Source organism: Euprymna scolopes, chromosome 3 (assembly GCF_053919585.1).
Source record: "Euprymna scolopes isolate OS-2025 chromosome 3, ASM5391958v1, whole genome shotgun sequence".
NCBI classification, from domain to species: domain Eukaryota; kingdom Metazoa; phylum Mollusca; class Cephalopoda; order Sepiida; family Sepiolidae; genus Euprymna; species Euprymna scolopes.
In genome coordinates this window covers 185,491,773-185,518,356 of record NC_136484.1, presented here as the reverse complement: position 1 = coordinate 185,518,356, position 26,584 = coordinate 185,491,773, and the positions used below count along the sequence as shown (strand labels likewise).

The 26,584-nt window shown below is 33.6% G+C and overlaps 1 protein-coding gene across 3 annotated transcripts in view; it reads left to right on the top strand.

Moving 5' to 3' along the window:
- Nucleotides 1-26,584, top strand: part of LOC145260389 (uncharacterized) — a 649,016-nt gene that overhangs the window by 563,329 nt on the left and 59,103 nt on the right. For all 3 annotated transcript variants that reach the window (XM_080118365.1, XM_080118344.1, XM_080118355.1), the window contains exons 24-27: nt 487-581; nt 3,654-3,783; nt 17,233-17,274; nt 22,272-22,412. In XM_080118365.1, coding sequence (XP_079974491.1) covers nt 487-581; nt 3,654-3,783; nt 17,233-17,274; nt 22,272-22,412 — 408 coding nt within the window. The remainder of the gene's footprint in view (nt 1-486; nt 582-3,653; nt 3,784-17,232; nt 17,275-22,271; nt 22,413-26,584) is intronic.

Here is a 26,584-nt window from a genome sequence, read left to right as displayed (position 1 = left end):
CCCCGAAGCATGCATCTCCGTAGATTACTGTTTTTAAAAAACAATAAATAAATAAATAATAAAATATTATTTATGTCCAAATAAAAATTGGGCAAGTTCCTAAAAGAAAACATTCTATCTCCAAGGTGAAGACGCTAACCTTAATATCGTTTAAAAAATCAACAACAAAATCTACGTATGTATGTATATGTGTGTGTGCGTGTGTGTGTTACTTTTGATTATTTATTCGCATATTATGTTAAATTCTATACTAGGTCTGCTCCATTGGTGATTGTCGCTCAGCATATGTGCTGCTTTTTTGAGTCGTCTTACTCTCCAACGTTTTTTTTTTCATTCTATAATTTTGATTTCGTCTCATAAGAAAACGTTGTGAGAATAACACTCCAAATAGGAACGGTAGTCTGAATAATCCAAATAATCTAACTTATCAATAATCATCTCCAAAATTCAGAAACCATATAATTTTTTTCTTTTCTATTTGAACAGCTGAACACCATTGTTCTGGCTATTGTCATTCGCGTTATGCTTAGATCATTCCGCTCCTCTCACAGAGCGATTGCCGAAGAAACTTCAGCTATAAGGTAAGTAAAAATTTTGCCGACAATCCTCTAAATCACAACGAACTTAAGACTGTAGAAAATTCACATATATTTTTATTCTCACATTTACTTTACGGAAATTCAATGAACAAAGCTTATTTCCTATTACTGCCCGCTTGTGTAACTCTGTAACGCTGGTATGCTTTCAAGCTGAATACAATATAGTCGTCTTCAAGTCCTATGTAAACAATTCTCTTCGATCCGTCCCCTTAAATAGCCAAATTATACTCAATTTCTGCCACTAACGATGACTACGATAATCACAGTATACTCATTAACCCTTTATCCTCGAGTGACCTTCGGGCGTTGATAAGTGGTGACTTATCGATTTTATTTCTTAAATTTATTAAGTTGGAAACAATTTCATTACGTCTAACTTTTAACTCTTGAAAATTAGCTTTAACTGATCGAAATAAAAAACAAAATGAATAAAGAAGTTTATGTGTATGTCGATGTTCGGAATTTTGTGAACATTTCCTCCGGTCGATGCTTAATAAAGAAGTAGTCGGTGGGCAAGTGGTTCAGTGAATACAATGGGCGGGTCAGAATTTCTTCACTCAATTTGTTACGCTTAGACTACACATCTCATGTGTGTATACTATGTGTATACTATGTGAATACTATGTGTATACTATGTGTATACTATGTGGTGTAAGATTGTTGAGGAGCAGGATTGGGCCTTTTCATACGTTTTTGGATAAATTGTGTAGATTTTTCGTTCATACTTTTTCATGGTGAAAATCTCGCCGAAATTTAGGAAGGTATAGTGCAGAAATCACTTTGTATTTCATCAAGCAATGACCATAATTTTGTTTTGATGTATCTCATCGTCTAGATAAGATGCGGGGCTGATAATTATGTTCATCGCACGTGATCGAGAACTGGACCATTTATTTGAGCACTAGTACACTTGATCTATCTGAAATTATTTTTTTGTTTTCATTTTCGGAAGAGTTCTAGTAGGAAAAATGGTAGATAATCCACATTTTAATGATTTTTATTGGATAATTTCACCGAAATTCATTCAATTAAGAAGTTATTGTCTTTAAATTTTCCTTTAGACAAAAGAAATTTATCTTTAAGAAAATTCATAATTTTAAGTTTTAGCAAATAAAATTACTGAAAAATAACTGCAAATATTTCAAAATATTCTAATTTGACGGTTGCGTTTTACATCTAAATAATTATATTTTCTAAAAGTTATAAATATTTTATTCCATCTATTTCATAATAACTGAACGTTATTTTATAATTATACATTTAAAACAAATAAATTATTTTGAAATACACAAGGTTACATTTTATTTGTAATGTTTTTAATATTTATTTTTAAATATTGTCACTCATGTAGTGAACATTGAAAAATTAAAGTTAATTCAATAAATGTTTCAGTACATTTTTTTTATGATTTCGTTATTTTACTGAACCATTTTTGAATCACCAGAAAAGTTTTGGTTGAAATATCATAAAAATCTTGATTGTCTCCCCCTTTTTCCTATTAAAACACTTCTGAAAATGAAAACAAAAATATATATTCGGTTAGTTAAAGTTCACGTTTATTGGTTGATCAAAAAACAACGGTGTTTTGACTTTTCGTTAAGGTTTCCCGAATTGTAGAAACAGAATCGATCAATTTCATAAGAAGAACGTGGGGCTTTTCAAACCGAACTCAGAAAAATAGCCATTAAATGGTATTCGCATATACACATACATAGGTGCGCTGATACAAAAATGCAAGCATATACATACAGATACATGAATACAGGCACGCGCATACACACACACACACACACACACACACACACACTGAAATTTACAATTAACGGAGATACATCACAGGTTTAAATAATAAATTCAAACAATTTTTAAAGTTAGAACAATAACAGAAAACAGAGGTTGATGCAGTTGGCTGCAATCATTGTCTAGTGTGAAAAGATATAACGAATCGATACAAACTGAAACAACTTAAGACATTAAACGGTGGAATAAAATACGTTTATTGAGATTGTCGGACTGACTTCCTCATCTTGGTTGTAATAGTCACAACGTTTCGGCCGTTTTGCCCTCCAGCCTTCATCAGGTGTTTTGTATCGAACTGGGGAACCGTTTGTTAGGAGTCTTGAACCCAACCCTTTATTATTATTACGGGAGTACCGTGTTCGGACTCCAGCTAGGCTCTGGGACATAGTTGCGTATTCTCTGTTTTGAATGTTACTTTTCACCGCCTTCGTTCAGGATTGGACTCAGCACCTTTGGGTAACTGTAAATTTTGATACAACGTCTAGGACCACTCGGAAATGAAAACACGTCGTCTCTAAAATACGTTTATTCACCTTTTATTAATATATGTGCATTTTCGTATACTTTTAGCATCACATTTGTGTTTTTACTTGCCTTAGTATGGCCTGGTGAAAATTGTATAACATATGATGTTTGGGAAAAATATTCCTTCCTCAGATATGTGTTCGATTTTAGTTTAAACGTGCATACAGGGACTATTGTGAATGAAATAATTCTTACATAAGTTTCGCCATTTCTTTCTGTTTTCTACAAAATCAGTTCATTGTTTACAAAATGATCTGATTTATTTCTCTTTATATTTACTAATAAATTATCCTTTTTGACTTACAAATAATGTTAATTACCTTTAGTTTCGTATTTAAGGTTGCTTTCTTGATGGTTCTGTTATATGAAAGTAAACGCATGATGTTAGACATTTTTAAATAAGGTTATAAATTATCCTTTTTGACTTAGTTTCGTATTTAATTTAAGGTTGCTTTCTTCGTGGTTAAGAAGAAAATATAGTTTTCCGGTTCTCTTATACGAAAGTAAACGCATGATGTTAGACATTTTTAGTGGAACTCTTCCAACAATTTAAAAGAAGCGACAAAAATATCTGATAAAAATTGCTCTAATTGTTTTCGCCGGTTGTTAATAAAAGCTTGTTTAAAAGTAAATTTTGCATGCAATATTCTATTCTGTTCAAAAATAATTGCTTCATCTTAGAGAATGTCTTATATTGGATTATGTGTGTGCTCTTTTTTCTACTTCCAGGGTTGGACTGAAAGCGACCGCAGTTCTGCTTCCGTTGTTGGGTCTTACTTGGACGTTCGGTTTTCTCTCGATTGATGCCCATTCCACGTTGATTTTTACTTACATTTTCACTATTCTCAATTGTCTACAAGTAAGTTTTTTTTTACTGAAAATGCTGAACACATTATGTATGGACAAAGAATGAAGTATCGGATGAATAGAGCACTCTAGGTAGTCAATAATTTAGATAGAAAAAAAACATAATTTTTTTTAACTCCAGGTAGTCAAAAATTTAAATAGAAAAAAACATTATAAATTTCTCTTGAACGTGGAAATGATTAATAGCAGAGATGAAGCCACCAGACGTCCACAAAGGAGTATGTTTACCAGTAGTAGTAGTAGTAGTAGTAGTAGTAGTGGAAATGCTGAAAAGAATATTTGTTTATTTACGATGATAAAAATATCGAAGAATAAAATTGATTTAACAGAATTGTGCCCGTAACGTTCATTTCCGGCATATGTCATTCTCTATTAAAATTGCCTTACATAATCTTGACACTATCACTCATGCAATATTCGGCAAACCAAAAGGCTCTTTGTGCCAAATTTGATTCAACTGTCACCTATATTTTGGAGACTGTAGGATTAATAATAAAATAAATACCGTTTGTTTTTAAATAGTTTTAAAGTATTAAATACCTAATAGACACTATCATATCTTCCGTTTCTCTGTAAAGAAGTTTGTTACACACCCTTACATGAGGATACTTCCCATTAGAAGTAACCCCTGACTAAATATTAAAATGTGGTGTCTCCTCAAGCCGTCCAGCATGTTTCCTTGGCTGTCGATGAAGACACCCTATCAATTAGTAGAGATTAACTTTTAATTAAAAAAAAAATAATAAACCGTATGTAATTATAAACTTATATAAAATATAACTAAAAACTAAAATACATACTGGCAGGCCGGCATTCAGGGTAAAAAGGGCATCTCAATCCTTTTATTTGCCAGGCGGGAAGAGGTAAAAATGGTATAAAAATTCTTATATCTGGAAGTGATATTCTAGCTATGATGGATGCCAACCAGAGTCAGCCATCAGGCCTTGCTAAAAAGGTCCAGTCCTCTATTTCCATTATTTGAACAATAACAACAGAAAAATTAGAGGTTTAAAAGTCTAACCAAAAGACGGTACTACTGTTTTGTTACCACTACTCAAAATTTGAAAAGTGAAGCAATCTATTAAACAAAATCCTGGACGAGAAGATAAACGAAACTGATCTCCCTGAAGAATACGGAGTGTATGCAAAATGTTGGCATATATGTGAGAAGAAATCAGTTGGTATTTATATGTTTCCCACTGCATCAAAATCTGGCACAAGGTAGGAAGGTAGGGGATCACCAGCTCCTCAGAGATAGAGGGGCGGAGACTTCTTTTATCGAGTCTAAAATATCTGAGAACATACTCGTCGGCTTTCCTAGATAAGAGTGCCCACGGGGATCTTAAATAAACACCCTTTCCGAAACAGGGAGTAATGACTGGAAAAGTGGACCTCCTAGAGACGAATACAACAATTCCAAATAAAGAAAAGCCTGGTAATTCCTGAGCCCATCGGTTACCAGAATCGTGCCAAGGCAAACTAATGTTGTTATCATAACTAAAGACTATCCACTGATGTGTTTAGACTTTACGAGCACTCTATACTATTCTTTATCATGATAGTAACCTCGTAGTTATATAAAATTCGTTACTACCAGATCAGGCTGTCTGAAGGTACTGGCTTTCTTGCCTAAAATGCAGCAAACATTGATGTTATTTTTTTGCGTGTGGGGGGTGGGGGGCTTTCCCTTTGCTAAACTCAGTTGTGAACTGCAAATAAAAAAAAACAACTTTCCTCTACAAAATAATCAAACCAAAATCATGAATAAATATTTGAAGATATAAAGAACTCAAAGTATAAATATGGTTAATAAAATAACAGCATTCGTTGTTAAATAACCCCAATAGAGTTGATATTCCGTAATACAAAACAACCAAAGTAAACATCGTGGATAAATATTTTAATATACAGGGAACTTGAAGTATAGAAAGTTTTACCAAAATGACCGAATAAGGCATTAAATAAACGGGTAAGGGTTGATACGCCGTAAAACAAATCAACCAAACCAAACACCATGAATAAATATTCGAAGATCTGAAAGAATTTGAAGCATAAATTGTTTTACAAAAATTGAAGGATTCAACACTAAATAACATGAAAAGTGTTGATACGCCGTAAAACAAATCAACCAAACCAAACACCATGAATAAATATTCGAAGCTATAAAGAACAATAATTTACAACATTAACAATTAATACACTAGCAACTTAATTCATTAGCCCTTATCCTCGAGTGGCTTTCGAGCCTTGATAAGTGGTAGCTCCCTCGTAAAAATGAACAACCTGAAGCATAACACTTTTAGCAAAATGACCGTATTTAATATATCATTATTTTTCGAGTTATTTACCCGAAAAGGTTTAATAGACTGTAAAAGAAAGCAATCAACTCAAACCAAACCATTAAGAAATAACTCATAAATAGAGCTAGGACAACATTGTTTTGACTCTGTAGTGTGTGTGTATCCGTTGATATCTTATATGCTTTTAAGTGATGTAGTTCTCGGTTGATTAACTGTGCTTAACTTGGTGAGATATATACTTGAGAGTCAAAACAATAAGAATATTTTGTTATCATGAAATAAATTCAGTTTTGCTCAACATTATGTAATACTTTAAAGCTGATCTTACATAAGTAATAACGATCATTTTGCCGTGTTTCTGTTGTACTGTACGGGGTTATGTACGGCGAAGCGGCACCATTCTCACCCCAAAAAGAAGACCTGGATCCTCATTATAATCACTGACACAGAAATTAAACAGCATGCGCTCAAAGTTACACAAAGGCACCCTGGGGGTAATTATATCATTTTACTTGTTAAGTGATGAGAGCAACATTATGTTCTTTTTGGTCGGGGGTATCTGATGCTTTGTGCGATGAAGTGCGGAAGGAGACCAGAACATAGATTGAGAAGTTTTGAAGGTGGAATTCCACGATCGCAGTAATGAAAATGAAAAAAAAAACGATGAAAAGAGTCAGTATAAACGTTGGCTGTTTCGTTTAACGGTATATCAACCTTTTTCGGATTTTCTAATGCCAAATTCATTTTTTTTTAAAGTTTAATGCTGATAAATTTTTATATCTTCAAATTTTTATTTGTGTAATTTGGTTTGGTCTTTGTGTTTAAAGGCATACCAATCTTTTAAAGTCATTTAATATCGAATACAGTATTTTTTAATTACATTTTCACCCCAAACAAGGCACATTGCCACTTTGATATAGGGGGCTACTATCAGGTACATAAGCTACAGGGGTACTATGCAAGGGGTTGAGTAGTAAGATGTCTGTTCACATTACACTTGAACTTCTGCATGTCAGTACAGTTTAGGAAGCAGGAACCCGGACGGGAATTCCAAAGTGTAGCAGTTCTGAGGAAGAAACTAATAGAGTAGAAGGCTCTTGTGTAGGAGTCGTACTTTGCTGCTTGTCGGGTTTGTCGGGGTTATTTATGTCGAGGGGGTACAAGGACTTGTAGTTCGTCGGAGCATCCATACATTAAAATACTTGTAAAACAGGCAGAGGGATGCAACATTTCGTCGATGTGACAGAGATTGAAGCTTAGATGACAGTTCGTAACCTATCAGGTTAGCAATTCCCTTTGGCATCTGTCCAGGAGTGAGAGACTAGTAGCAGATGCACCAGCCTTAATATAATAGCAGTACTCCATACATGGGTAAATAATGGCCTTGTAGAACTACAGGATACTTTCAGGCGTAAGTAACTTTCTAGTAGAGTAGAGAGACCCCACCTTCTTCGCAGCAGCCTTGGCAATGCTCTCGATGTATTTGTTCAAACTCATGTTCCCTGTGAACGTTAAGCCGAGGAGTTTAAACGAAATACTTTCAGGTAGTGTATCTTTAGCCATAGTTATTACTGCTAGAGAAGGTTTCTTGTAATTATTAAAGGAAACACGCTTAATCTTGGCAGCGTTGAACGTTACCAGCCATTTTAGATCCTATTCTACTACAGACTGAAGGTCTTCCTCTAGGGTTTCCGCCATTGCCTTCGATATGTGTTAGTTCATTTTCCCCTCGTGCCTGCTATAGAGCGTGCTATCGTCAGCAAATATACCCATCTCAGAAACAATTTTATCAGGGAGGTCATTTATGAATAACAGGAATAATAAGGGTCGATCCATGAGGTTAACCCGCATTTATACCATATTGTTTAAATGTACGACCATCAAGAACAACCTGGATTCTCTTCTTATTTAAGAAGGATTTAATTATGTTAAGTATTCTTCCAGTAATGCCATAGGATCTGATTTTCATAAGAAGACCATCATGCTATACCCTGTTAAAAGCCTTAGATATATGTAGGGCTGCTGCCCTCCTCTCTCTTGTCTTATCCAGTGCATGGTATATACGTTCATAGATTACAGTAAGAATATCTGCAGTAGAGCGGGCTTGCCTAAATCCATATTGATGGTCGGACAGAGGTTTAGCAACTGTAAGGTGGTGGGCTAGAATTTGATTAATTATGGATTCAAATATTTTGGCGAAAAGAGGGAGAAGGCTAATGGGACGATAATTTATTGGGTCAGTTCTTTCGCCAGAGTTCTTGAAAACTGCTATTACAGAAGCAATTTTCCAACAGTCAGGAAAACAAGATTCGTTAAATTATTTGTTGTAAAATTTGGAAAGAACAGGAGAAAGGTGATTTTCAGATCATCTAATGTGGTTTCTGTCTGCAAAGAAAAATCAGGGAGTGAGTGGTTTGCTGAGTCCAAGGTAAAGTTTGAAACAAACTGACGGGTAAACATGTTAGCTTTCTCGGTTGCTGTGCAAACAACCTCATGATTGTTGGATAGTGGGGGAATTGTTGATTGTCTATTATTTACTACATGCGTTCCTAATTTCTGTGCTTCAATGCGCGGTTTTGGTATATTCTCTCTTAACTGTCGCTACTTCTTTCTTACAATTACTTCTAGCTTCTATATACTTTTGTCTGTTTGTACAGGACTTATGATGGATAAATCTACGGTATGCATGTTGCCTCTGAGCAATGGCAGCTGCGCATGTAGTAATAAACCATTGGGAAGAGTAGTGTTTTCTATAGAACTTGCATGTGGGAACATGTGCTCAAGTGCTGATTTGAACCATTCAGTTGTTTCATTTTTGCACTGTTCCGCAGGAAGAGAAAATACATTTCCCCATGTGGCATCTCTGATGTGATCTCTAATGGCATCCCAATCAGCTTTGGTGCAGTACCTTGTTGCTTTGAGCAATAGCTCTTCAACTCGAGAGTTTAGAGTGATGCACGATCAGCACTCCCGAGTAGGTAATGGGTATTTCTTACACAATTCTCTGGAACTGTTGTCAGATATAGATCCAGAAGTAAGGCTTGCTGGTCTTGGCGATCTGGGAGACGGGTCGAGAATGTTATTGCCTGTGTCAAGGAATGGGATATAGAAAAGATATGGATGATGCTACTAGTTATATCAGTCTAGTGAGAGAAGATAAGCTAATTACTATGAGGGCGTTAAAGTCACCAAATACATGTATTTGGTTGCTAGAGTCAAGGGTGGATGCTCCATTCACACTGTCAAAGACATCATTGATTAAAGTATAGTCCTGGGTCGATGGAGAGCGATAAAGAGAATATAGGTAGCTGACACTATGTTGTAAAGTTATTTTAAAGCACATGAAGGCCTAGTCACCTGATTCTAGCTAAGATTACCTAGTCATTGGGGAGGGTTTTATGAATATAAACTCCAAGTCCGTGCATGTGTTGACAACGTGGAATTTTGGAAAAAAAGGTTTTATACGTCAAGTTCTTTATATCTTTAAATATTTATTCATGATGTGTGGTAGTTGTGTAGAGAAAATTGGTTTTGTTTTATTTGTTTTTGACTTTGCAGATCATGATTGAGTTTTACAAAGGGAAAACCAATCACATCAAAGTTTGGTGCATTTTAGGTTAGAAAGAGTGAAATGGAAAAATATTTATAATAATCGTAATAAAGCAAACTCATAAAGAAAACAAATATTAAAAGAAAAATAATAAAATAAACAGTAAACTCAAAATCGACATTCTGATGAAATATTGGGGTTAATTTTACGCTGGAAAATGTTCCATTCGCTGGAGAAATAGAAATATGGAGACAGTTTTGTTAGAAGGAACACAAAAATTATTTGCATGAATTTTTAAGCCAATTTACTGTGAGAGCCTTAATGGCATGTATCTGCCTATTTACTGTGCTAATAAATAAAAGGAACTTTGTCTCTGCGTGTGTCTGTATGCGTGTATGTGTGTGTATGTATGTGTGTGCGATTTTGCTTCCTATGGACTCGAAAATGGATGGGTTGATTTCTATGAAATCTCACACGAAGATACTTTATGTGCTTGGCAGTTATTAAATAGGTTTTGTATCGGAATGTCTTCGATAAGTATCAATAACCAATAATCAAAATAATTCGATGCAAGAAGGAACACTTTACACAGCCTGACATCACAAGTGAATTTGAGAAGTTTTATTATGACATAAGCCGAAAGGACCGACATATAAAATCAGCAATAAATACTTTGATATGACATGGAAGCGTTTGAAATGAGTGTTTCTGTTTAAAGTACAATTGAAGCATGATTTTTCATTTTAACTTAAATTCAAAACCCTATCATCGCACAGGTAGTAAGGCCAGACATAAAAAAATCAGCAGTAAGTTCTTTGCTATGACAAGGGCGCGTCCGAAATGAATGTCTCTGTTTAGAGCACAATCGAAACATGATACTTGGCTTTTGCATTTAGAACCATCAAGCCATTAGTTATAAATTTAATTTTATAAAATCAACAGTAGGTTCTCTACAGTGCAATGTACACTACAATGCATTGTGGACAAAGTCACTGCGAGAGACATGTGAAGCTTTGCCCCGGTGCACCGTAATGGTTCCCCAACTACAACAGGCAATCAATCGATTTGATTGAAAATCAACTCTTTTTTCGTTATTTAATATCGAATCCGGTCATTTTTGTAAAAGTTTATATGTGTTAAGTTTTTATATCTTCAAATGCTTCTTCATAGTTGTTTTGTTTAAAGGCATATAAACCTTTTTCGGTTTATTTAATGCATAATCTCATAATTGGTAATCTGGTTGTTTTGTTTATGGTATATCAACCCTTTTACATAAGAGCTTTAATGCTTTATGTTCTTTATATCAGGTATTTATTTATGGTGTTTGGTTTGGTTGTTTTGTTGAGAAAAAGTTATTTTTTGTTTTTGGCTTTGCACAACATTATTGAGTTTTGCAAAGGAAAAGGAGAAAAACAATAATATCAATGTTTGGTGCATTCTAAGTCAGGAAGTTGGTATTTTTCGACAACCTAATCTAATAGCACCATGAAAGACACACTGAGACTGGCGAAAATAAATAGCTCGTACAGATATGCAGGTAAGACAGGAAATAAAGATGGGGATATAGAAAGGAATAATAAAAGGGAAAGGATATCAGATAATCAGAAGACACATGAAAATAAGAGACACTACAAACAAGTATGACATGAAATGCGAGAGACGTTCTACGAGTAATGCCTCCTATTTTTTAATCTAACCGCATGGATCAGACGGGATTGTAAATTGCATTGTTATGATGATTGAACTTATGCATCCATGACCCTAAAGTTTTATCTTTCTGTTGAAGATATTGACGGTGGAAGACTCTAAGAAAGCAACCACTGTCATGGACGCGCGTCAGAAGCTATGATGCGTCATTAAATTCTTCCATGCAGCAAAACTTAAACCGATCAACATTCACTGGCTCATGTTAAACGTTTACGAAACCGATGCAATTGATGTCAGCACAGATATGAGATGGGTTCAATGATTTCAGAGTGGAGACAGAAATGTGAGGGACAAAGCGCGCTCTGGACTTTTACGGCCGAGGCATCAAAAGATGCTGGCAAAAGTGCATGAGAAATGTGTGACTATGTATAATACTAATTTCTCGAGCAGAAAAGTCCGCTTGTTTTAATGAGTGTTACTCCCGTTTTCGTAGCCCTTCGACGTTTTAGTTTTAGAGTTTAAAAATAGGAGGCCTTACTTTTGGAACAACACTCTTAAGAATCACATGAGACGGGATTTGAAAATGAAATGAAAGAACATTTCAAAAGAATGAAGATGAGAAAGGGCAGACAGGAGTAGGTAGGGGCAAACAGAAAGAAAAAGAAAGGGAGCAAACAAGAGAAGGAAAGAAAAAGAAAGGGAGCAAACAAGAGAAGGAAAGAAAAAGAAAGGGAGCAAACAAGAGAAGGAAAGAAAAAGAAAGGGAGCAAACAAGAGAAGGAAGGAAAAAGAAAGGGAGCAAACAAGAGAAGGAAAGAAAAAGAAAGGGAGCAAACAAGAGAAGGAAGGAAAAAGAAAGGGAGCAAACAAGAGAAGGAAAGAAAAAGAAAGGGAGCAAACAAGAGAAGGAAGGAAAAAGAAAGGGAGCAAACAAGAGAAGGAAGGAAAAAGAAAGGAATAAGCAGAAGAGAAAAAGAGAAAGGGGTGAAAAGACGAGATAAGGAAAGAGAAAAAAATTAAATTGCATCAAAAGGAGAAAAAGTCAAGTAAAAAAGAGTGAATAAAAAAGAAACATAAGAAAAGTGAAGAAAAAGAATAGACAAACTAAATGTGAAATAAAAAAGAAAGAAAAAGAAGAAAAAACTAAAGAAATAAAAATGAGAAAAAATAAAACTCTAAAAATATACATGAAGTAAAAACTTTTTTTTTAAATAAAGGAAATGGGAAAAGACGATTTCTGAAAAAGAAAAGAAAACGATAAAAAAAAATCTTTACAAATTAGAAAAAATGAGAATGCAGATTTTGACAGCAAAAACAAAGTAATGTTTTTTAAAGAAAATTAAAAGAAATCAAATGCGTGAGAAATTATTTAAAAGATTCTAAATATGGCGGGAAATGACATTAAAAGATGTAAAAAGTTCAAATAGGGTCATGGTTTCGCAGCTGTGGGTAAAATAGCTTGATTGATCTCACTGGGTAAAGAAATGTCTTGTAGATTAATGAGCACCAACTTTCATTTTGACGAGGACAAAATCCACACCAAAACGAGATTCGGGCTGGATTATTGATCTAACCTTAAAAAAACATGTGTAGATTATATCTATCAATTATGTCATGACATTACAGTTCACACCCAAATATATCTATTTGAAAACGGATATGAAATGGACAAGTGATATATCTTCTCATACAAAGCATAAAATTACGCGCGTACAGAAGAATATTCGGTCGTGTTATTTATTTGTTTATTTTGCCTGCAATGCTTTTGAGCGAGAAACATTTAACCTACATGCTAATTAAGAACATTTTCCCTCTCCAATCAGATGCACCCAAATGTGAAGTGACATGTATATATTTTTAAAACAATTATCAATTATCCACAGACATGAGTTTCATCGTTATATGGCTTATCAGCGTGGCTGAAACTACAGCAATTCGACATAAGGACATAAAAATATAGGCCTAAAGCTCTATCACTGAGCCAATCCCCACTAGTAACGAGTATTTTTAATTTTTTCTTGGTTTCGGGATGTATTATCTTAGCGTTATTTACTAGTATTTGTCATAAATCACGGGAAATACAATTATGCTTTTGTAGGCGTTGGTTAATTGAATGAGAGTTTACAAAATGCAGAATAGTGTAGTGTTCGTAAAACCAATGTAGCTAATAATAGTATTATTGTTAGTAGTAGTAGTAGTAGTAGTAGTAGTAGTAGTAGTAGTAGTAGTAGTAGTAGTAGTATGTATGTATGTATGTATGTATGTATGTATGTATGTATGGCTGCTGGCTTGATGACTATCGACTCCCAAAGCAATTGTTTTATGGTGAGCTCTTTTTTGGAAAAAGACCCAGCACAAGCCCAAAAAACGTTTTCGCGATAGCATCAAGGAGAGTCTGGTGAGCTTTCATGTTCCTGTTGACAGTCGGGAGTCCCTAGCTTATGATCGAAAGCTGTTGAGGGCACTGATATACAAGGCCGCAGAACACTTTGAAGCAGCCAAGATGGACCGAGCGAAGCTCAAGAGAGCATGTAGGAAACGCCAAACTTTGCCGCCCAATCATGGAGATCTTTGGATCTGTGAGGTGTGTGACCAAAGCTGATCTTGTTAATCACATGAAAGTGCACGATGATACAGATTCCGTTGCTGTTGGTTTCTCCTCGTTGAAGTCGTTGCAGTAGCGAGTGAGTGTTTTGCCTATGTTGTCTTGTGCACTTAGTTCTTATCGATGCACGTTATTGAAGACCTTTTCCACCTGTTCCAATTGCTTCGTCTAGTTTCATTAGATTTATTCTTTTCAACCAACCGAAACCGACACCTCACCCTCCCATAAGTCTTTCGTGTTGCTACGATTCGTTGGACTCATCAGATCAAAACAAATAACAACGAAAACACAAATAAATAGTTCTTTGTTTTCATTTATTATTTGACCTGTTTTTGTTTTTGTTTTGTTTTTTTTCAACGCGTTACTTGTTTCCTTATCTCTGATCAACAATTTCACTTTCGGCCATTTACACCTCGCGTCTCTTGTCGCTCTCGCTCAAGCTGTTCGTGGCATCGTTGCTACAATTATATTGTCAAGATTTTCGTTCGTGCATCTTGTAGAACTTGGAAGATTTTCTAGTGCAATACTAACCAATTCGAAATGAAGATCGCAAGTACGATTTGAAGGTAAAAGATGAAGAAGTCTCAACGTCACATTTATCGAACTTTTTTATGGATGCGAATCAAGATGAGAATAGTAGTCCGAGTAATTTAAATAATGTTTACTTGTTAAGTTAACGTCGTTTAAATCTATTAAATAAGTTGATGCACATAGTTCTCCAAACTTTCAAAGTTTTAATGCATGAGAACCTGCTAAGAAGTTTAAAGCTTATTTAAATGACTCTGTATTCTGTAGTTTAAATAATTCCAATTCATTCCAAATTTCAAAGTTTCAATTCATTCTTTTTCTTTCAATTACTTACAAAATATTAAAATGGCTACCTTATTTATGAAGAAACCGAAAATATATTCTGACCGATTTAATTTTTTTTTTAATTTTTATTGCACTTTTTATTTATTTATTTATTTTTTTTTTTTTTTGCTTTTTGCAATTTTATTTGTGAATTTAATAAATAGTTGATTAATCTATATAAATAAATCTGAAGATGTGTGTGTGTGTGTTCGTGTAAAAATAGTTTACCGATAAACTCTTAAACTGTGTAAAACTGAAATTAAAAGGAAATAATAATAAAACACTAACGATGGTTCATAACGAGTAAAACTTTTGTTTGGATTGATGAACAACGCGTACATATGTAAGGAAGTTAAAATGCGAAATATTCATTTAAACTCACCGACATATGTCTATTACTTTAGCGCATACCCAAATTCAATTCATTTCTTTAAGCCGTTTAATATTAAATATTTCTTGCTTACCTTGTGATAGCTACATTGGTAGGAGGCTCAACTGGAGCGTTAAATGTTTTGGTTTCGAGCCGCAGTCGAAGCCAATCCACACACAACTGAGCCAGAACTTGCTTCTGAATTAGACTTAACATACAACGAATTCCAACCACAAGGTAGACAGTTTGGTAAAACAAAAGTCGTGATAAATGCGTTTCTCACGAATTGAACGACAACCAAAAGAAACGCTGTTATGAAGTGTTTGTCTTCCCTTCTTTTACGCAAAAAAACGACCCGTTTTTCGACCGGGTTTTACCTGAGATGAAAAGTGGGTTCTTTATGATAACCGGTGATGCTCAGCTCAGTTATTAAATGCCAAGGAAGCTCCACAACACTTCCCTAAGCCAGAGTTGCACTACAAGAAGGTCATGCTGACTGTTCGGTGGTCTGCGACCGGTCGCATTCTTTACAGTTTTTGTAATGTAGACGAAACAATTACAGCGGAGAAGTACTGTCAACAGATGGATGAAATGAATCAGAAACCCACAATTAGTCAACAGAAAAGGCCTAATTACCTCCACGAAAATGCCTAACCGCACGCTGTTGAATCGACCCTGAAGAAGTTGAACAAATTGGGTAACGAAACTCATCCGCCATACTCTCCAGATCTCTCACTTACTGACTATTACTTTTTAAGCATTTCGACAATTTTCTGAGTGAGAAAAGCTTCAAAAACCTAAGCGATATCCAAAAACGCCTTCATCGACTGCATCGCCACCAGAACGCAAGATTTTTACGTTGCTGACATAAATGCACTTGTTTTGCATGTGTCGATTCTAATGGTGCTTATTTCGATCAATAAATTCTTGTTTGAACCGAAATATGTTCATCTTAATTTAAAAGTTAAAAACCACATGAACTTTCTTGTCAACCTGATATTAGATACAATATAATATTCAATAGAGAATTGGCTCTGCAATAATAAATACGGAATTTGCATGAATTAAAATATATTTAAGCGTATTTTACCACCGGCCAAGGCCAGGCGCCTGCCCTCGCCCCTTCTAGTAGTAAAAAAAATAATAACGCGTAAATTACGCAGAGACGAGAAATACATCCATGTACACAGAAAAATTAGAAGTGGTCACACAATATTAATATAGATATTAGGGATTTCTGTAATTAGAGAACCTAATTTTATGAATAAATTTCTGTAGAATACAGTATCTTAGCTATAAAATTAGGAACTACGAATTTATTGAACGTATAAACGCCCTTTCTATAGTGGGATTATAGTTACAATCATCATGAATGGGCAATAGAACTGACAAGTGCTTAGAACAATTCAGATGTGGATAAAATATGAAAACAAAGAAAGAACGCAGTGGAAACAGGGACCGAAAATATTCTGTGCAAATGTAACATGACAGAAAGAAAGATAAACAAAACGAGATATGTTTTGAGATATATATATATATATATATATATATATATATATATATATATATATATATATATATATATATATCGCATCCAAATAGTGAAACAGCCTCTTTTCTCATTATATGCTAGAATCAAATCATCGAAAACAAATATATAAGCAATAATGACGCCATCTTTGTTTAGAAATGAAAATCTAAATCTACGTCTACGTTTAAATCAACTTACAAATGTCTTACATAAACATATTTATTTACTACTTAGAAACTTTTCTTTTCAAAGTATTAAAAGAATTCTTGCACTAATAAGTCATGGCTTATCTAGTCCTAAAAGTCACTCAAAGATAAAGATTAATGAATCTGTCAACACGGAGAATGCATCAGTGCTGAGAGTTCGTCGGAGCACATTCAAAAATCACACTAATAGGAATCAGTAAAAGTTGTTTGTCGTGCCTAAATTTGTCGCATATTAATAGTAAAATCGAAAGGCACTAATATTTTAACGCAACTTAACTAATGTTTTATTTATTTTATTTATTTATTATTTATTTATCTTATTTATTTATTTTTATTTTTATTTATTTTTTATTTTTATTTTTTTTGTTTTTGTTTTGCAGGGCCTGTTTTTCTTCATGTTCCATTGTATGATGAATATTGATGTAAGTAGTTGTGTATATATACTATTCTTTTTAAATCTCCGAGAAAGTGTGTTATGGTAAAAACACTGATCCTTTAAGAACATAGATACAATTGTTTGTCCATGTAAGTAAAACTACTCATCGTCGGGAGATTAATTGGCGTACTGACAAAATAATGTTCCAACGAAGGATATTTTTTTATAGTTTTAAAGGTTTTAAAGAAACTTCCAAGACTATATATATATATATATATATATATATATATATATATATATATATATATGATTATTAAAATGGATGAAATCCGACGATATGAAATTTAAAATGGAGGTGGAGCCTCCAATTAAATGTAGGTCTCTCCGCCTCATTCCCGTCTTCGCTTGTATGTGAAACTCGGTTCTCATATAATAACCACATACGTATGTTTCATTTAAACTAAGATTCATCGGCGTGGCCATATATAAATGCATCACTTGTTGTAAGATTCGAATCCTGGACTAAAGTCACATTTGAATTCTTTCCCAGAACTTTTCTCGTTGAGACAGATATATAACGGGAAAAGGAAATATTTCTTGTATTCATTAAACGAACTTAGTATATATATATATATATATATATATATATATATATATATATATATATATATATATATATATATAGTAAGTTATAAAATGTATATGATGATTAAGCTACACTGAATATTCCGCGTTGCATCCACTCTAGGATTCTTCAGGCTTATGCGCGAATTCTGTGGTTGTTTGTCGTATATATATATATATATATATATATATATATATATATATATATATATATATATATAATTAACTACTTCATTTACTCACATAAAATTAATATACGAAAGTATATAGATCTAGTTAGTAATTTATAAAATATATATGGCGATTAAGCTACACTGAATATTCTGCGTATATATATATATATATATATATATATATATATATATATATATATATATATATATATATATATATATTAGCAAAAGTACCCACCGTTGACTGGGTTCAAAAACAGCCTACAGAAAATGGACTCTGATTTATGAAAGTATGATAGGTTATGAAAAGGAAGGGTTGTAAAGAGAATGCTTCGAATTTGGGGGTATCAAACCAAAGCAAAATATGATGAAAGTAAAAATAAAATAGATAAACCCCATAATTTATTATACCATACCTGTTCAAACTGAAACACTTATCACAACATTCTGTGGATCTATATTAAAAAACCTTGTTAAACTTTCTCACATATTTCCATTCTATGGAAGTCAGGCGCGAACGAACACCCCATAATTTTATTATACCATATTTCTTCAAACTGAAACATAATTATCAAAGTATACTTACGCATATAGATATGAAAAGCCTTTATTAAAGTTTGTGCCTATTTCCATTCTATGGAGGCCAGACGTGAACGCAGACCCCACAATTTTATTATACCATCCCTATTTATGTTAAAACATACTTATCAGTGTATTCTTATGTACATCTATATCAAAAACACTTGTAAACGTTTTTTTTTTTAGTTTTAAATTTTTTATTCCCATACTTTGTGGACCAGGCGCGTACGCAGACCCCACAATTTTAATGAATCATCATTATGCCAGATCAAGCATACCCATTCCTGTCTCGATACATCCATTATTATATGTGATCAGTTTTCTATAATAGTCAACCATATAGGAGCCTATTCGTGACCAGACACACACACAGACGGTCAGCTTCATATTATATATATATATATATATATATATATATATATATATATATATATATATATTGGTTATTTCATATACATTATAAGTTAGAATTCCTTAGTACATTATCCGTGAGAGTGAACTAACCCGAAGCAAAATTTTTAATTAAGGAATTGGATATCTGCGTAGTTGATAAATAGAAACCTTCTTTCACGTAATTATTAATAAATGTATCAGCTCCTAAGAAACGTTCGTATGAAGGACGCCATCATTTCTGAACCACAAAAAGCGCACAGCTTCAAAGTGTTTGGTAAAATTCATTGTAATAGTAGAAATCACACAGAATATTAGTGTCTTCTTCACAGCGGTGAACCCCTTGTCTAAAACCAGTCTTCGGAATTAAATATAGACTAATGCAACAAATACAACTTAGTAAAGAAACCAGACTACGCTTTCAGTCCAGAAGATGAGAAAATAACTCACCTCCCGTTGACATGGTTGTCTCCCTTTCTAACATCCTATCTTCTGTCTTATATACATCCTGAATTCAATGAAAAACAGAAAAATGGGAAAATTAGAAATTGTCACCGAAAGATGATGCTACAAAAATAACCATCTACGAGTTTCTAGATGTGATTCCGCATTGTCTTGTCTGTATTTTACACCAATACAATTTCGATTATTCCGACTACTGTTCCCATCTGGTATGTTATTTCCATAACGTTTCGGCCAATTAACTCCCAGATCTTCTTCATGTATATCGCATCGAACTTAAGTATCTTTCTGTCGAATTCTGGAATCTGCACGAAACTTCAAACGAAACCATTCATTTAATCCAGGAAGGTAGTATGTCTTCGTCCCATCATCCATGATCGAGTAGACGTCTTAGGTAATTTGCAATTGTATTCTTAGTACTACTCGCACTGAGGATTGAACGTTCAATCTCCAGAAGAGTGTCACTTAGAACTTTACCTAGGATTTTATACTAGTATAGAATTTTATACAATACTTTTATCCGTTACTACTTGTGAATAACTTTCAAGATGAGAACAATAATCAGAGTAATCCAAATTATACGAATTATCAATCCTCATCTCAAAAATATAGAAGCACAAATCGCACGATTCACTGTTTATTCATATATTAGTGCAAAGAATTGTGATATCGTTGTACAACTTACAAGTGTTGAAAAGAAGAGAATTCTTATTATGAACTACATGATACAAATTAACGAACTTTATTTCTTTGGATGGAATTCCGTACTTTTGAGGACAAGTCTCATTTGATCGTGGACATTTTTATACAATTTCAGCGAAAGAAACATTTGTTTTTTGTACGTGCAAAAAGAATATGCATTTAACCGCCATTTTACAAATACGATGCAAGCTGACTCGTTGACATTGCAGATTTTCATTATCGGTGTTAGTCAACAAGCGGCCTCCTACATTTCCCGCTATACACCTACATCGGCTTTGGGGGCGCAGCTTTTCATTGGGGTCATCAGTATCGTGTCAATTATACGGCATGTGTACATTTTCGCTTCCGTTCTCTTATCATGTCACAAAGCATTTTTTGTTTACCAGTGTGAGATTTCATTATATATATATATATATATATATATATATATATATATATATATATATATATATATATATATGGTAAAAATAAACGAAATAATATTCCGATGAGATGGCGAGCTAAAAACGAATAAACCTAGTTATATGTTCATGAACCTTTCATCTTTATTTCATCTCGAGGCAGTCTTGGAATAAAGACGAAACGTTGATGAACATATAACTTAGATCATTCCTTTATATATATATGTGTGTGTGTGTGTGTGTGTGTGTGTGTGTGTGTGTGTGTGTGTGTGTGTGTGTGTTTCAATAGACAGGATTTCTCAAAGAAAATGATTTAAACGACAATTATATACGTATACATATACATACAATATGCATATACATGCATCCATACATATAGACGCACATATACATACGCATAGATACATACACATATACATACCTACATACATACCCGCATACAGATACACGTGTACACAAATATACACTCACATGCAGGCTCACATATAGATATAGAATATACAAAATAAGGATCATGCAAAAGCAACAAGTTATAAACTAAAAAAATATATGTATATTAAACAAAATGGACAAAAAAAAGAGAAATCTAACAACTACAACAATATGTTAATTACCTAAAACACACCATACATATAAATCCCCACTTTACATTTGCTGCGAGGCTCCACACAATTCATTTTTTGCGTCATCATCCGGCATGTTTTGAATCGATCTGTCACACAAACCATTTGAAAAGGGGAATTTTTTCCCCGAAATATATTACGGATATTGTCACAGACATAACAAGTAAGACATTTGTATTTTATACAATTGAATAAATATATGTATATATAGACATATATGTGTGCACTTATTGATTTGTAAATCGCCACTTATTTTCGTCTTCTCTCATCACCACCGACTATATCTCATTCCTCGCATTGTGATAGCCTTCTAATTCTCTACTACATACCTATCTCACACAATGCTCCAAGCAAATTGCATATCAATTCTATCCAAATTAATGAATGTTAAAGCTGACAAAACACAAAATTTCTACATTTCTATACAAAAATTTCAAAAACATATCAAAGAAAATATCAACGACATATATAAAAATCCAACATTGATCTAATAAAGGACATTAAGTTAGATAGTAAGTGTATTACAGATAACCTGAATATTAGCAATAGAGTAGAAAAATTGCTTGAAAAAGGAGCTTATATTTTGTTTAAGGTCCATAAACCGGGTTTCGATAACAAATCACAAACAAGACTAATAAATATACATGACGCATCATAGCTCTTTCTTTCCATCTCTCACTACCGTGTCGTAGACGATTGCTGACTTTTTAACTCCGTTTTGGCTTTGAGACATGTGCAGGTCATTATCAGAACCCAACAAACTTTTTGGCACGCTCAATTTTCTATGACCCTTCTTTCTTTTCTTTTCTTCTTCAAACATATTCTTCTAAGAGAGCACGAACGCGAGTATGGCAGCTGAATGCAAATGACTGAGCCGTGTACGAGGTGACGTTACGGCAACGAAGGGGGAGAAAGCTTATAAAAAGAAGAACGTGTGCTCAAACCGGAGATAGACGTGTGATACCCGTGGATATCGAGAGTTGACATGTTAACACTGTGTAAACGCGTGTAACTTTACAGTAACCGTGTGTATACCTGGTGACTATTGAAGTGGTGTCTGATACTTATATTTTTTCTTCTATTGGACAGGTTCGAAATGCCATCAAGAGAAGATATTTCGGCAGAAAGCGAAGTACCTTATCAGCTGCAAGAAAGAGTTCGGTGGATTTCGACACTTACGGAGAATATTCTTCCGGAGGCAAAAAATTGGTCCGCGATCCATCAACCTCGGTAAGTTGAGAAAGACAAGTTAAGCTTTCCCAAACTCAAAGCTTAAATTCATGAGTGAATCATAATATTGCAACATGCTCAAATAACCCTTTCATTTATCTCATTTGTTATCATGAAGATTTTGCGTTGCGATTATCGGCATGAAAAGATGAATTGGTGATACATGTTCGAACTGCGGTTGCGATTGGTTATGCGAGCATGAAATCATTTTTGCCTGCTTTCTCTACCATCGATAGGTCTCTTTTTCAAAAACTTTTCTCACCGTGTAGATATTCTGCTAGGCATAAGTACATGCTAAATATTTTCTCACACTTGTTTTCATTCTGCAGAAACTTTAAGCAAAACTTTATTTGCATTCTGTATGACTCAGACCAGCGGGACCTTTGGAAATTCCACGGAATGAGAAATATACTTAACCAACAAATATGGTTTGATAAATTTGGTATGTTTCTGGATTGCGAAAAAAGTTAGTTTTGGGGGACAGAAAAATCAATAAGACGCAACAAATATGATTTGTTACAATTTCAACGAAAATCGTGTTCATTTAAAATATAAATGAGATAAATTAATTAGTATTTATAAATACTCAGAAAGTAATAGTTTATACATAGTTCAATACAAATAATAATTTCATATTGTAAGTGATATTTAATTTACTTCGTCAGTTCAGCACTTCGTAGCAAACAATGTTCTTTTTTGCCCTGTTTTTTTTTTTTCGAGGGTTCACTATTTTGCGTGACGTCCGCTGACTTCTTTCTCCGGTGAAGACTGCTGCAAATGACTACTTCAAAGTTATGTTTGGCCATTTTCAAAGGAGCAAATAATTACTTCGCAAATAAAAACCGGTTTTCTTGCAAAGGCGTCATTGGCAGCTCGCGGATCTAGCTTAAAAAAGACAAACCAAATAAGTTCGTCTTCTTTTTCGGTGAGTGTTATTTCATTTCTTGAACAAAAGGATGAACATCCCTACAAAATGTGCAAGAAAATAATTGTAGCCAGTGGTTCTCTTAATCAGTGGGCACTAGACTTTGACGGCAATTGGCAACTGCTCTCGCATCATCGACAAGGAAGTCTAGAAATAAAGACGAAACTTTGATGAACACATAACTTGGTTTGTTCCTTTTTTTATTTCTCTATTTCGTCGGGATACTATTTCCATTATTCCCATTATATATATATATATATATATATATATATATATATATATATATATATATATATATATATATATATATACCACCTTTTTTACAATTTTATAACTTCTAAATCTCAGCAACTATTGATCAGAATTTAACAAATGAAGGCCCGTTTGATAGGTAATGACCTAAATTGTATAGTGGGTTATGTGACATTTGTACTTAAGGTCGCACATTAAGGACATCATCCATCATCCAGAGCCTATTCTTAGCACTTCTTTTTACAGCCATAAAATGTTTCAATCATAGCAATTTCTTTTCCTAGTTTTACATATGAATTACAAATATCTGATATTTCCCTAAACCTCTGGCCTTGATAAAGAGGAGACTAAAAAGTGCTGCTAAGGTTTCAAATGATCTGAAATAACAGCAAGGGGACACTTGATTCCAAATATTTCTCATATGTTATATCTTCCTTCTTTAGTTTTCATACATAAAGTAAAGTTCACACCGTATCAGGACTATTTGATATTTGGGATATTCATAATCGTCTCCTATTTCAAAAAAAAGGGGAGATATAACATATAAGAAATATTTGGAATCAAGTCTCCCCTTGCTATTTTTTTCAGATCATTTGAAACCATAGCAGCAAGTTTTAGTCTCACCTCCATCAAGGCCAGAGGTTTTAGGTATATATATATATATATATATATATATATATATATATATATATATATATATATATATATATATATATATATATATATATATATACTTTTTTGGATGGTTGATATATATATAGACTTTTTTGACATGTTAAAAATAGGATAGACGAGTTTATTTTTGTGTGTAATGAAAGTAGACAACTTGTTGCCACCTCAAATCTTGTCTATTTAAGTCAAGTTTGGAGCATAGGTACTCTTACAACATACTGAATACATCTGATGAGGTTTTTGCACTTAGTCAAGCAAACGGGTAATACAGGACGTTCCAAAATTTTGGGCAAATTTTTACATTGAATATAAAACGAGCTTCTGAGAGCTTGTAATTTCAAGTTTTTTACGGAATGTTCAAAGATGTTTAATGTGAACACCATTTGTTACATGACACACATCAAGCCTATATTCCAATGCTTGCCAAACGCGTTTCGGCATTGCACTGTCAATGGTTGTAACAGCTTTCGTTATTCGGATCTTCAGCTCATCTACACAAAAACATCGCTGGATGTGAGATCTGGAGATCTGGGAGGCACGTTGAACAAGAGTCCAATATTCAGTTTTCGCAAATTGAAGCACACAAAACACCTTTTCTGGTTGAGTGAGCGACACTACTAGATCTGTAAAGAAATGGAAAAAAACAATAGCCTTAGAAAAATCTTAATGAAATTAACTTTAAAATAGCACCACTTTCATCTTACTACCATTTATAGTTAAGTAAATATGAGGATTTGAAATGTGTCCAAGACTTTTGGAACACACTATATATCAACGAATGAATTGCTTAAATCTTAGCAACCTTTTTTGGTATATGCGCTTAAATAGGATTAAGATGCAATATAAAGTACAAACGAAACCAAACAATTTTAAGAATTTAAGTCAGCTTTAAATTTTTAAAAATAAGTCAATTTTTCGAAAAAAAATCATAAATGTTAATTTATTTACCTAAATACTTCTACGTTTATCCAATATTTCCGGACAACCATTTTCTTGCCCTTGCGAAAATAGAACTAAATAGAACTATGGGTCAAAGTTTGAACAGAGTGACTATTTTGGTTTGGGGAATTTGAATAGATTTAAAAGACGATTTTAATTTTGTGTAGTCGAACTAGACATTTAGTTACCAACAGAAAATGTTTGTATTTCAGCCAAGTGTTCGGAATAATTATCTTTCTTACACTTTTACAAGCAAGGATATGGGCAATACGGAATAAATGGGTAATTTGGAATAAATCGTTGAAAATAGGTAAACGGTTTTGTCATCAATTTGCTCTAAAAACAATAAAACATGTAAAATAAAATAAAGATTTTAAAGAATTCAAGACAATCTTCAGATTAAAAACATAAATTAATTTCTTCCCACACAAATCAAGTAGATTAGTTTTCTTTACTTTAAATAATTCTATGTTTGCCTCATATTTTCAGACAAATAATTTTATCGGCGTTGTCAACAGAATTTACATATTTGGCGCTGTGGTTTTCGAATTTATACACTTCTATGAATGCTGCCCTTCCGATTGTTTTTAGCAATCTTGCATGGAAGTGTGCGTACGCATGCGGGCATGTCATCGGCATCAATCGCACTTTCAATTCTGCGTGATAGAAAGCAGCCATTTTGTATTTGAAGAACTAGCAAAATCAAAAAGTAGAATATGAAAAACAAAAGAAAAATAAATCATTAAATTAAATTATTTAATCTTTGTTTTATTTGTCATCGTTTTAAGGCGTGGTATCACACAATGTGTCAGAATTTTTATCCGAGAATATTGTTATTTTTCTTGCATAAGTGTTAACTTGTCGTTATTTTGATGGCAGGCTATATCTAATATATAAAGTACAGCCGACCTGTTTTTCGCGTTATCGTCAATTGCCTTTTTTCTTCAAAGTATATCATTATTCATATATTTCATATATTGATCTGATGTTTCAATTAAATAATAATAATAATAATAATAATAATAATAATAATAATAATAATAATAATAATAATGATTGCTATATTATCAGGAGTGGAAGTGAAGAGCACGTTCCAACTCTCCTATAAAATAATTCCAAGGTATGTCCAAATCTATAGCCTCTGACAATCTAGTTCTACTCCGTCTAGTTTGGCTTAGTCACTAAGCCCAGCGGACCTGTTTTGCTAACAAGAGTGTGTGCATCATGCGAGTAACTGACACCTGAAAACCAGGGACTCTTGATTAGTGATGCTCGACAGTCCGGAAAGATCGACCGTCTCGGAGAAGGAAAACGTCCGTTTCAAACTACCGTTGTCTAGAGATAGTGTTTCGACAAACAAATTCTTCTGAATGAAATGTAAAAT